The following is a 13,733-nucleotide window of genomic DNA, read 5'->3' on the forward strand; positions in this document are numbered from 1 at the left end:
AACATGTTCATATCCACTCTAGCTGGTAATTTATTTCCTATACCCATTCTCACCCTCACTACTTTCTTCCTAACCCTATCTAATCAAGATACACCAGCCATACTCCTCAGACACTTCATCTTGAACACATTCATTTCTGTCTCTCCGTCGCTTTCATCCCCAACAACTCTGATCCATACGTCACAGTTGGTACAATCACTTACTCGTACAAAACTCCCTTTACATTCATTCCTATCCCTCTATTCTTTACCACCCCTTTCATTGCCCCTATCACTTTACATCCTTCATTCACTCCCTGGCATACATCTGCTTTCACTCCACCATTTGCAGCAACAACAGACTTCAAGTACTTAATCTGATCTACTTCCTCAAGTAACTATGATATAATAATGTAAATCTGTAATGTGCATGGTTTTCAGTTCCATTATTAAAATACAACCTACAAATAATATAAAACAAACCTACCTTCTGATCTTTTTCTGCTTTTTTTGAAAGTCTTTCCATTTGCTTTCCACAAAATTTCAGTTGAAACATGCAATCTGCAAAAAAAAATTGTATTAAAATACACAAAAAAAAAAACGTTTTAGGCATAAGCTATTCCCAAAAAATGGTATTTTTATTATAGAATAAATTTTCAAATATACTTACCTGGTAGTTACATATATATAGCTTAAATATGACAAATTCGAAGATAATTTGTATTTTTCCTAACCATACAAACCTTAGCTATTTACAAAGGGTTTACTTTTAGCGCAGCTGAAATGACGAGCCAATAGTTTTAACGAGGGTTAATTACCCCCGCGCTAGTTAGCGGGGGGTGGGGAAGGGTAGCTTGCTACCCATCCCCCCTCCACACACCGGTGACTTGCATCACTTAACTTAGAGATAGGACTTGACTTGGGGGTCAGGGATGGCGGGCACATATGTGTAAATAGCTAAGGTTTGTATGGTTAGGAAAAATACAAATTATCTTCGAATTTGTCATTTGTTCCGTAACCGAAATACAAACCACGCTATTTACAAAGGGTGACTTACCCCTTAGAAAGGGTGGAAAGTCCCCAGCCTTACTGACTTCGGCTTGCCCGGGGGCTCGATCCCTCAGTGAGCAGCACTAGAGAGAGGGAGCCCCTGTACCTCACAAGTTCCCAGCATCGCTAGGAACGAGTGGCCTACATAAGCAGTGTGAGGAGGAGAGTGTGACTCGTCCTATGAAGTTGACCTTGAGACCTTCAGATAGGAATTCTAGGATAGGACGTTCCCCATACCACCTCGTCAGGGTATGGGAGACGCAACAGTATTAAGCTTAATACTAGGAGCACAAAGAAGCATGGGTTACCTGCAGAGGTCGAGGTCAGCTATGCGAGGACCAGGATGCTGCTTCCCCAAGAGAGGGGAGAATGAAGAAAGAAGTAAGGGTCAGACATACTCTTTCATTCACGCAGACTAAGACCGGGTAACAACGCCCTCAACCTACTGCTACTTGTCCAAAAAGGAGCCTGAGGTTAGACCAGCTGTTGTGCAGCCACCACACGGCCGATAGAAAACGTATCGAGGCTCCTGTGGGTCACGTCTTGCAGGTAGTGGGCTGTGAAGGTCGTTTGACGTTTCCAGACCCCAGCTTGAAGTACCTGCGTCACAGAGAAGTTTCTCTTGAAGGCCAGGGATGTAGCAATACCCCTGACATCGTGGGCCCGAGGGCGACGTGACGGAGGAGGGTCAGGATTCAGGGCATGGTAGATAACCCTTCGAATCCAAGCTGAGATGGTGTTCCTGGTGACCCTCCTCTTTGTCCTGTCTGTGCTCACAAACAAAGCTCGCACATGAGGACGGACTGCAGCCGTTCTCTTCAAGTAGTGCCTCAGACACCTCACTGGACATAGTAGCAGCTGGTCTGGGTCGTTTGTTACAGAACGGAGACTCGCGATCCTGAAAGAGTCGAACCGAGGATCCGGCACTCCAGGATTCTGAGTCTTGGCCACAAACTCAGGGACGAACCTGAACGTTACCTCCCCCCATCCCCTTAAATGGGCGATGTCGTACGAGAGACCATGAAGTTCACTAACTCGCTTGGCCGAGGCCAAGGCGAGTAGGAAAGCCGTCTAACAAGACAGGTGGCGATCGGAGGCCTGGCGTAATGGCTCGAAGGGAGGTCTCTTAAGAGACCTGAGGACTCAAACCACGTTCCAAGGAGGGGGTCTCACTTCCGACTGGGGGCAGGTAAGCTCATAGCTACGTATGAGTAAAGAGAGTTCTAGCGATGAAGAAATATCCACGCCCTTCAATCTGAAGGCCAAGCTTAAGGCTGAGCGATAGCCTTTCACTGCCGAGACAGAAAGGCGCATTTCTTCTCGCAGATACACGAGGAAGTCCGCTATTGCTGGAATAGTGGCATCGAGTGGAGAGATACCCCTTTCACGACACCAACCACAAAAGACTCTCCACTTTGCTTGGTAGACTCCCTCAGAGGACCTTCGCAGGTGCCGAGACATTCTCTCCGCAACCTGTTGCGAAAAGCCTCTCTCCGCGAGGAGACGCTGGATAGTCTCCAGGCGTGAAGCCGAAGCGAGGCCACGGCCCTGTGAGGGACGCCGGAGTGGGGTTGTCTGAGAAGCTCGTGTCGTGGAGGAAGCTCCCTTCGGAGTTCCGTCAGGAGTTGCAGAAGGTCCGGAAACCATTCCGCGTGATGCCATAGCGGAGCTACTAGAGTCATGGAACAGTTGACCGATAGTCTGGTCCTGTTGAGCACCCTTCTCATCAGACAGAATGGTGGGAAGGCGTACACGTCGATGTTGTCCCACCGTTGCTGGAAAGCATCTTGCCAGAGTGCCTTGGGGTCCGGGACTGGTGAGCAGTACTGTACAGGAGCAGCTTGAAGTTCAAGGCTGTCGCGAACAAGTCCACAGTCGGGGAACCCCACAAAGTCAGGACTTTGTTGGCTATCTGAGGATCCAGAGACCACTCGGTACTCACTATCTGCGAAGCCCTGCTCAGACTGTCGGCGAGCACATTCCTCTTGCCAGGAATGAAGCGAGCTGATAGTGTTATCGAGTGGGTTTCGGTCCACCTCAGAGTCTCTACTGCAAGATGGGATAGCTGTTGCGAAAAAGTGCCTCCCTGCTTGTTGATATAAGCCACTACCGTGGTGTTGTCGCTCATCACCACCACGGAGTGACCCGCCAGGGACCGTTGGAACTGCTGAAGAGCCAGAAAGACGGCCTTCAATTCTAGCAAGTTGATGTGTAGGCACTTTTCTGATTCTGACCAAAGGCCTGAGGCCCTCTGGTTCAGAACGTGCGCCCCCCACCCTTCTTTTGACGCGTCCGAAAACAGAGTCAATTCCGGGGGGAGGACGAGAAGACTCACTCCCTTCCGCAGGTTCTCGTCGGCCAGCCACCACCGCAAGTCCGTCTGTTCCAGAGACCCCATTGGGATCAGAATGTCCGGGGAATCGGATCCTTGATTCCACCGGGACTTGAGCCGCCATTGAAGGGATCTCATCCTGAGGCGGCTGTTTGGAACCAGACGGGCCAGGGAGGATAGGTGGCCTAAGAGACGCAAACACGATTGGGCGGGGAGTTCTTTTCGCCTGAGGAAAGGTTCCGCCACCCTCCTCAGCCTTTCTATCCGGTCGTCTGATGGAAAGGCTTTGTGGAGATTGGTGTCTATTAGCATGCCTAGATAAACCAGTCGTTTGGACAGCTGCAGAGAGGACTTCTCGAGGTTTACCACGATCCCCAGATCCTGGCAAAGATCCAGAAGCCTGTCTCGGTGCCGAAGAAGGGTCGACTCCGAGTCTGCTAGGATCAGCCAATCGTCCAGGTAACGAAGGAGACGAATTCCGTTCCTGTGCGCCCAAGATGAAATCAGGGTGAACACTCTGGTGAACACCTGAGGAGCTGTGGAGAGACCGAAACACAGCACCTTGAACTGGTAGATCTTGTTGTCTAGGCAGAATCTCAGGTACTTCCTGGAAGACGGATGGATTGGGATCTGGAAGTACGCGTCCTTTAGATCCAGTGTACACATGAAGTCTTGTGGTCTCACCGCAAGTCTGACCGTGTCTGTTGTCTCCATGCTGAACCGGGTTTGTTTGACAAACCTGTTCAGAGCTGAGAGATCGATGACGGGTCTCCAGCCTCCAGTAACCTTCTTTACAAGAAAGAGTCGACTGAAGAAGCCTGGGGAGCCGTCCACGACCTCCTGGAGAGCACCCTTCTCGAGCATGGTCTCGACTTCGGCCTGAAGGGCCAGCCCCTTTGCCGATCCCGTGGCATAGGAGCTCAACGACACTGGATTCGCTGTCAGGGGAGGTTGAGATGTCGTGAACGGGACGCGATAACCTTGGCCGATCACTGAGACCGTCCAAGCATCGGCCCCGTGTTGCTGCCACCTGCGGACGCAACGCTGAAGGCATCCCCCCACAGGTGGACATGCAGGGGGACTGCCACCCCTAGGGCTTGCGGCCGCGGCCGCCACCCCTAGGAGTCTTGCCTACCCTGGAGGACTTACCGCCCCTCTTGACCTTGGCTGGAAAGGGCTGGGGCTTAGACACCACTCTCTTAGCTGCCGGTGCCTGTTTGGGAGCCTTACGAGGCTGTTGCTGCTGTTGTGGCGGGGCTGGAGGCTTATAGGGCCGAGTTGTAAGGGCCCTGTGGAGGAGGGAGTCCGTGCTGGATTTCCTCCACCTCTCAGCCGTTCACTCCATGTCCTGAGGCTCAAACAGGCTCTCCCCCAGAAGGGAAGCATGTCGGAGCCTACACACATCTACGGCGGGGACCTTCGGATGGAATCTCTCGGACACAGCATCGCGACGCTTCAACACCGAGTTGGCCCACAGGGTGGTAACCTGGTGCGCCAAAAACTCGATGGAGCGGGTGCCCGAGAGCAAGAAGGTCTCTAGGGCCTTCCTATTGGTCTCCTTGGACAAGTCCTCCGATCGCAATAGGATGCCCAGAGATCCTAGCCAGAAGTCCAGCCACGAAGTGGCCTGCATGGCACACTTAGCGACCTTCTCGTGGTTAAGGATCTCTGCCGCCGAGAACGACACCTGCCGGGCAGAGAGTTTCTCAAGGGGAACTCCCTTCGCCAGCTCCTCCACAGAGTGATGGAGAGGAAGAGCGAGGTTGTGCTCACCCAGGATCTCAAAATACCTCCTCTGCTGAAGGCGAGGAGGAGGGATGAGCTTGTTCCCGGCAGTGGAACGACTGGAGGAGGCAAGAAGTGCGAGCTGAGCGTTGGCCCTAGCCCTGGCACTCTTCAGCCCCCGAGACCAGGGCAGAGCTGCACTGGTCTTAGGGGCCTTCCGAACGTCAAACACTTCATCCAGAATCGTGTCTTTGCCTTCACGGGGGGCGATGACTGGATCCGTAAGTCTGTTAAGTTGCCTTATCAGGCTTAGGACCTGCCAGAAGGCATGTTCGGACTCTTGCTGTTCTCCTCCCTGCGGGCTGGCAGCTAAGTCTCCTGCCCCAAGAATCTCTTCCTGGGGTGATACGTGGACATTCCCCTGGGTAGTCGTGGGTTCCTGACGAATCCTTGCAGAGGATTTAGGGACGGTCTTGGAATCCTTGGATTCCCTCCTGGGAGGGATACAGGATCCCAACAACGAGGTTCGAGGGGCCCCTTCCTCACGAGACGATTCTCCTGCCTTAAGCGAAGTCTCCCCCCTGGTGCCGAGGGGAAGACTACCGCCCCACTGGACTCACCTGAGGACGGAAAGGCCTCGTCCACGGGAGAAGGAGAGAGTACTCGTGCAGGAGAAGGGACCTTCGCGACCGACCTCTTGGGAACCAATTTCGCCCTAGGGGAAGTCACCACGAAGTCCACTCCTCTCTTTCTCTTCAGCGTAGGAGAGACAGCCGATGGTTTGTTACCCTGGCCGGCGAGTGCTGGTTTCATAACCCTCACTAACGCCCGTGCCAGCGGACCAAACCAAGTCTGCTGCTCCAAGGACACAGAGTCCGAAATCCTCGCTAAAGGGAAAGGGATCGGGCGATCCTTTGGAGTGGACACGACGGTACCTGCCTGAAAAGAAGGTGGGGAAGAATGCTGTACTGACCTCTCTTCGTCCTGCACTACCAACCTGTGCTTGGATGGAGGTGATCCCCAGTGCCGTCTAGGAGCACGCGTCCCTGCTGCTACCACCGGCCGTGGAATTTGCCGCGAACGATGGTCGCGCGAGGGCGAATGGTCGCGCGGGAGCGCGGGCGAGCGATCGCGCGGGCGCGCAGGTGGATGATCGCGCGGGCGCACAGGCGAGCGGTCGCGCGGGCGCACAGGCAAGCGGTCGCGCGGGCGCACAGGCGAGCGGTCGCGCAGGCGAGTGGTCGCGGGGGCGCACAGGCGAGCGGTCGCGCGGGCGAGTGGGCGCGGGCGCGCAGGCGAGTGGGCGCGGGCGCGCAGGCGAGTGGGCGCGAGTGTGGGCAGGTAAATGAACACGTGTCCGAGGCGACGAACGCAAGCGTTGGCGCGACGGCGAGGGAACGCGCTGCCGCGTAGGTGAGGAAGATCGCTGGCGATGTAGATCCACAGGCGATCGATGACGAGCTGGTGAGTGCAGTCGCTCAAGTTGGCGATGGCGCGATGTGGTATGTCGACGCACTGGTGTGCGATGGGAGCAGCATGCGCAGGTGAATGACCGCGTAATGGTAAGCGATGGCGAGCAGCATGCGCAGGTGAATGATCGCGTGATGGGGTGCGATGGTGATCAGCATCCGCAGGAGGGCGAGCGATGAGGAGCAGCATGCGCAGGAGGGCGATCGTGCAGGGGCGAGCGATGAGGAGCAGCATGCGCAGGAGGGCGATCGTGCAGGGTCGTGCGATGGCGAGCAGCATGCGCAGGAGGGCGATCGTGCAATGGCGAGCGATGGCGAGCAGCATGCGCAGGCGGGCGATCGCGCGATGGCGAGCTAGAAGCTGGCGAACCATGTTCCTTCAGGAGCGTTGGAGAACGTCGGCGCGCTAGCTGTCGCTGTTGAATAGGCGATACTACGATCGCCTGTGAGCGCTGGCAAGCAGGTGAACGCTGGCGAGGAGGTAATCGCTGGCGCGTAGGTGATCGCTGGCGAGCTGGAGATCGCTGGCGAGCAGAAGGTCGACGTGTGTCATGTGAGAGGACAGGTGGCGCGGCGCGTTCACGAGCAGGAACTGGGAGATCGCTGGCGTGTTGGCGAACATGTGTTTCTGACACGCGCAGCACGATGTTGCGTAGCCACAGGACCAGGCAGATGGTGAGCAGGGAGTTCAGCAGGAACTAAAGGGTGGTCAGAGACCGCAGGGCGAAGGTCCTCAAATGAGCGCTGACGAGCAGGAGAGCGCTGGCGAGGGGGTCGAACATCAGGAGAGAGCCGACGAGCACGTGAGCGTCGACGAGCAGGAGAGTCTTGGCGAGCAGGAGATCGTCGACGAGCAGGAGAGTGCTGGCGAGCAGGAGAGAGCTGGCGAGCAGGAGAGCGCTTGTGCGCTAGCACTGCTCGCGTAAGGGAAGGATCCCTTAGCCCCGAAGGGACCGTTGCCCGTCGGGTGACGAGTTCTCCAGAAGGCGAAGATCTGGCAGGAGATGGTGAGCGGTCTGCAGAGAGGTTCAAGGAGGGCGGAGCTGTAGGTTGAGGCTGACGAGGAGAGTCCCCCCCGGAGGATGAAGACCCAAAAAGGCGCCTCTTAGTCCCCCTGTAAGGGGAAGGGAGGCCCTTGTGGCGTAGAGGACGGTGAGCCTTACGGCGGAGGCGGCCTCGGGGGAGATCGTCGGGACCATCGGTCCTCCGAAGGGGAGTCTCCGTTAAAGCACTTCCCTCAGAAGGAAGCTGAGCAGCAGTCGAGACCGAAGGACTCACTTCCCCCTTCGAAGGATGTACGGAAGGAGGAGGAGAGCCTTTAGCACCATCACCCGCAACAGCACCTGCGGCGGAAGGCCCAGCCACGTCGGAGGCCTCTGTCACCACGACGTCGACAATAGACAGAGGGTCTACCTCTGCTACCACCGGCGACTGCTTAACAGCGGACCCCAACGAGACAAGGATAATAAGAGCAACCCTGGAGGGCAAGCCCTTAAGCCCCAGGGACGACCAAATCTGTAAAAGATCATCACTGGATAAGGCATTATCAATAACCTCCCCCGGAGGAGGAGGGGGAACCGCCTCGCTATGGGAGGCGACGCCCTCTCCCCCCACCGAAGGTCGGGAAACAGAACAAGGGCCTGCGCTCCCACTCGGCCGACTCTCCTTAGGAGGCGGACGAGGGGGAGCTTCGGAGGAGGTTTGGGCGGCGGAAGAAGAGTCCCGAGAACCTTCCTCCTTCAAGGCTAACCCCGGAGGAGAACGGTCTCTCTTGGACTTCTTCTTACGCCGACGGCCAAACCTCTCCCACTGGTCACACCATCGGCCCCGACATTGAGGGCAGAGGGTGTGTGGATCCGTATTAACGTCCGACATGAAAGTCCCACAAGGACGGCCGGCAACTCCAGGGCATGTACGCATTGTAAAAAAATAACTGAAGGTCAACTTCCAACCAACACACACGCTGAAAAGAAAAAGCAGAAAATTAAAGGCTGTCACGAAGGCGATGAGCAGACACGTCTGATCACCGCCGAGCCAAAAGTGAAGTGAAGCAAGTCACCGGTGTGTGGAGGGGGGAGGGGTAGCAAGCTACCCTTCCCCACCCCCCGCTAACTAGCGCGGGGGTAATTAACCCTCGTTAAAACTATTGGCTCGTCATTTCAGCTGCGCTAAAAGTAAACCCTTTGTAAATAGCGTGGTTTGTATTTCGCGTTTCAACGTGGCACGACAGAAAATTCAAATTCGTGGCGATCGCCACCATGACAGTAAGTGGTCATATGTGAGCGCCATCACTCGTAGGTTATCAGAACCATTCCTAACATTCTTCAGAAATTTCATGTCTCTGTTTTCAGAGGGGAGGAGGGAGGGCCCTTTTATATATGTAACTACCAGGTAAGTATATTCAAAAATTTATTTCATAATAAAAATACCATTTTTATTTTCAGAGGGGAGGAGGGAGGGCCCTTTTATATATGTAACTACCAGGTAAGTATATTTAAAAATTTATTTCATAATAAAAATACCATTTTTATTTTCAGAGGGGAGGAGGGAGGGCCCTTTTATATATGTAACTACCAGGTAAGTATATTTAAAAATTTATTTCATAATAAAAATACCATTTTTATTTTCAGAGGGGAGGAGGGAGGGCCCTTTTATATATGTAACTACCAGGTAAGTATATTTAAAAATTTATTTCACAATAAAAATACCATTTTTAAATATGTAACTTCCCTGGTAGTTACATATATATAGCTGATTCACACCATTGGTGGTGGGTTGAAAACCTCATCCCATTGGGAATTCGTATAATTACTAATAACTACAAATAGTAGTACTAACAATCTGGTTCTAACCTGATAAGGAAGCTGGCTTCACAATGATACTGCCTCATTTCGCCTGCATTCCTTAAGACTCAGCGATCCACTCGGGGGGCTGTAAAAGTCTCTTGGGGCTGCCACAAGGTTCTAGACCTTAGCGTGGCTACACCACCACCCTTGCAAACCTGGCATAGCCAAGGATACTGATTCTGGTGTTCCAACCTGATAAGGAAGCTGGCTTCACAATGATACTGCCTCATTTTGCCTGCATTCCTTAAGAGACTCAGCGATCCACTCAGGGGGCTGAAAAGTCTCTTGGGGCTACCACAAGGTCCTCGACCTTAGAGTGGCTAGACCACCACCCTTGCAAACCTGGCATAGCCAAGGATACTGAATCTGAACACCTACTCCAAAAAAAATTCTTTTTTTTAAACTAGCTTGAGATGCATCCCAGATTGACAGAAGGGTGAGACAATCTTCACAGCACATTAAAACTAATTTGATTTGCATCCCAGATTGACGGAAGGCTGCAACAACCTTCACAGACAACCTATGAACACATTAAAACTAACTTGACTTGCATCCCAGACTGAAGGAAGGCTGTGACAACCCTCACAGACAACCTGTGAATACAAGTACAAGAGAAAAGGCAAGGGTATATACTGTATTAAGTTATCGGGAGGAGGCAGTAGACCCCTTCTCCAACTACGAAGCCGGCGGTAACGTACGGACCCAGAGAACAGCAATCCTCATACTGGGTCTGGACATCTTTGAGATAGCAGTCTGTGAAGATTGATTTACTTCGTCAGAAAGTAGGCTCCAAAATTGACTCTAACCTCGTGTGGTTTTACCTTAAGGATAGGGAAAACTTCTTACTCACAATCCTGGAGAGTTTCCTTATTAAATCCTTAATGAAAAAAGCCAGGGTATTCTTTGATAAAGGCAAAGAGGGCTTTTTAACTGAGCATCAGAGGCTGTCTGTCTCGTCTTTGAAAAGAAAGCCTAGCTGAAGGGAGCAAATTGCATTGTCTCCATTAAAGCCCATCTTCTTGCTGATGGCTTTTAACTCTCCTAATCTTTTGACTGTAGCCAATAAAATTAGGAAAAGAGTCTTCTTGGTAAGATACTTCCAAGATGCCTTGTCTAACAGTACAAACCTACTTGAGGTTAAAAAGGCCAGGTTCCAGGTTCCACGAGGAGGTTGGATTGTCCTTCCTCTTAGTCGTCTCAAAAGATCTAATGAGATCTGAGAGATCCTTGTTACCTGACACGCCATGTGTCGGTTACGAAAGACGGAGGTTAGTATGCTGCGGTAACCCTTGATGAAAGGCACAGCTAGCTTCTCTTTTGTAAGCAGATACAACAGAAAACTCTGCTATATTGGCTATAGAGGTATTGGTAGAGGGAAGTCTATTATTCCTGTACCACACTCTAAATATATCCCACTCAGAATAGTAAACCCTAATAGTGGTAATGATCTGGGGGTATCTACCAGCCACTCCATCATCCCCGCAACCCAATGTCTCATGGGCCAAAAAGGAGCTATCATGGTCATGCGGACGTTGGGCGAATCCCTGAATCTTTTCAGGACTCTGTCCAGGATCTTGAATGAAGGAAAAGCATACATGTTTAGACCCTCCCAGTTCAGAAGAAAAGCGTCCACTGCGACTGCTTCCTGGTCTGGTACTGGAGAGCAAAATACCAGCAACCTCTATGTCATTTGTGAGGCGAAGAGGTCTATCGAGTGTTGACCCCACAACATCCAAAGGTTGGTGCACACCTCATGATGTAGGGTCCATTCTACAGTAAGAACTTGCCTTCTTCTGCTGAGCAGATCCGTCCTGATGTTTTTCTCCCCTTCTATGAAGTGAGTAATCAGGGCTTGGTGAATGGCCACTAGCTCTTTAATATTTAACTGAGACTCTATCCACAGAACCCTGTCGAGAATCGTATGCGTCAAATCAACCTCTGTAGTTCAGACAGACTAGACTTTTGAAGCGCACCGCGTGCGCGAACTAAACCGTGTGCTGATTGCTGCGAGGGATCGTCAACCGTAGCCGGGTGACCACCAGGGGAAAGTCCTTGCGACATTTCCGGAGTGCCTTGAGCACGATCTGAACCGATTATCATTCCCAGAAAAATGAAATTCTGTGAGGGTGTTAAGATTTGGCCAGGTTACCATCAGACCTAACTGTTGGGTTAAGGGCATTATCCTTTGAAGAACCTCCAGACACTTTACTTGTGATTCTGCTCTGAGTGGTCAGTCGTCCAGGTACAAAGAAAATCCTTACTCCTTTATGTGAAGCCAGGGAACCACGTTGGACATCACCCGGGTAAAAAACGTACTCGTACAAAGGACTGATGTCCAGAACAGGTTTTCATCCCCCCCCCCCCCTCACTTGTTCTTAAAGAGCTGCTGCCTTGTTTCCTGAGTGGACTGTTGTCAACTCTAAGGATATCGACGACATGGGAGGCATAACACGTCACTTTTTGATTAGGTTTGTTGTCTTTAGAATCTGCGAGTTTGACCTCCAGTCGCAATCCTCTGAGTTCCCCTTGAAGGAGCTCTCCCATGAAAGAGCTGACGAGTGGGAAGAGCCTCCTTTTGTATCCTTGCTAAAAAGCTAGCAGGGAGGACTTATTTAGTAGTCCTAGAGAAAAAATCTTGCGCAGCCTGCTAACCTCCGAACAAGGGACAAACCTGAAGATAAGAAGGAACAACACATAGTCCTCTTTTTAAGAACTCCTGCCGTAAAAAGGGCGGAAAGTTTAATGGGGCCATCCCTCCCAGACTTATCCAAACAGGCAATCAGATGCATCTGAGCCTCATTCTTAGGGTCTGTGGCTTCTGCGAGAGTTCCGAGAGTCCAGTCCGTAAGGCTGAAGACTTCTATTGTCTAAAAGTTTCCTTCAGCCAATGGTCCATTTCAGAATTGGACCACATAAACTTCGACTTGCTCATGGTTGACCTGAGTGAGGAATCAGCAAGCCTGGAGAAGTCTCCTTGGGAGGAGGCAGGAACTCCCAAACCAAGAACTTCCCCCAGACGAATACCACAAACTAGATATGGAAGCCAGTCGAGTTTGAGGAAAAGAAAAAGGAGGCCTTCCCTAGATCCTTTCTCTTGGACGTCCATTGGTTGAGAGTTGAGAAAACTCTCTTAACCAATCTAGCCAGGACCATATTCTTGAAGGAGGATGTTTTCAAGGTCTGCCCTTCAAGAACTGAGAGGGCGGGCTCTGAAGAATAGGTTGAGAAAAAATCTTCTGGATACAGAGATGTTAACGCTGTCAGTTTTTTTGTTTTTTTTTCTTAAACTCGGCTGTCTGTGATGAATCCTGAGATTCATCTTCTAATTTTGCTAATGGAACATCGATTCCCTGATTCAATTGAGTAGGAGACAAAACCGCATCATCCTGTCGGTTGTCTTCCAAAAATAATTTATCTTGTCCTGAAGAAATCTTGTGAAGGATATCGTCCAGTTGCGAAGAAGCATCACGTTTATGTACTGTAAGCCTAGAGGGAGAGACAGGTTCCAGTGCTTCCAGCATAAAATCATCATACTGTAAGGCAGCATCAACATCTGTAAACTCATGCGAGGGAAAATCTTGATTGCGTGCGTCCAGCATGCGTTCAGCATGTTGTATGTCAACAGCGTGACGCGATGGAGCGTTAGTTGTGCGTTCAGAAAATCGCGAAGGAGAGATAAAAAACTTGTCTATCCTGTTGCGAGGACAAGTCCCGACTATATGAGTCCATCATGGGTCCAGATTGAGACTGTTGTATGTTTCCATGAGAGGTATCAGTCTAATGCATGCGTCCCGAATGCCGTGGGTCTGCCGCGAGCCGTGAGGAAGCGTTAGTATCGTGTCCAGTCAATCACAAAGAAGAGACAACTGTTTGTCTATAGTGACGTGGGACAAAACCTGACTGCATGCGTCCAGCATATGTCCAGACTGCCGCATGCGTCCACTTTGCCTTTTGTTTCCAGACTGCTGCATGCGTCCAGATTGCCGTGAGCTAACAGCATGTCGCATGAGCGATAGTCGCGCGTTCCGCAGATCGCGAAGGCAAGACAATTGCTTGTCTATAGTGACGTGGGGACAAAACCTGACTGCATGCGTCCAGCATATGTCCAGACTGCCACATGAGTCCAGGTTACCATGCGTCCACTTTGCCGTGAGCTTCTGGCATGCGTCCACTTTGTCGTGACTGTTCAGAATGCTGTGAGCTGTGCGTTCACCTTGTCGCTTGCCGCAACGCGCAACGCGAGCTGATTGCTGCGAGGGAGCGTTGCTGAGTATCGGAGAAATACGCTGTCCGATAATATCGGAAGACCATTTTCTTGGTCCATTGCTGTCCT

General features: G+C 51.7%; 1 protein-coding gene across 1 annotated transcript in view; it reads right to left on the reverse strand.

Annotated features, from left to right (window-relative positions):
- LOC137652244 (charged multivesicular body protein 1a-like) overlaps positions 1–13,733 on the reverse strand; it is a 71,056-nt gene that overhangs the window by 11,898 nt on the left and 45,425 nt on the right. Inside the window, exon 2 of the mRNA XM_068385486.1 lies at positions 466–539. Coding sequence (XP_068241587.1) covers positions 466–539 — 74 coding nt within the window. The remainder of the gene's footprint in view (positions 1–465; positions 540–13,733) is intronic.

This window comes from Palaemon carinicauda, chromosome 13 (genome assembly GCF_036898095.1).
Source record: "Palaemon carinicauda isolate YSFRI2023 chromosome 13, ASM3689809v2, whole genome shotgun sequence".
In the NCBI taxonomy this organism is placed as follows: domain Eukaryota; kingdom Metazoa; phylum Arthropoda; class Malacostraca; order Decapoda; family Palaemonidae; genus Palaemon; species Palaemon carinicauda.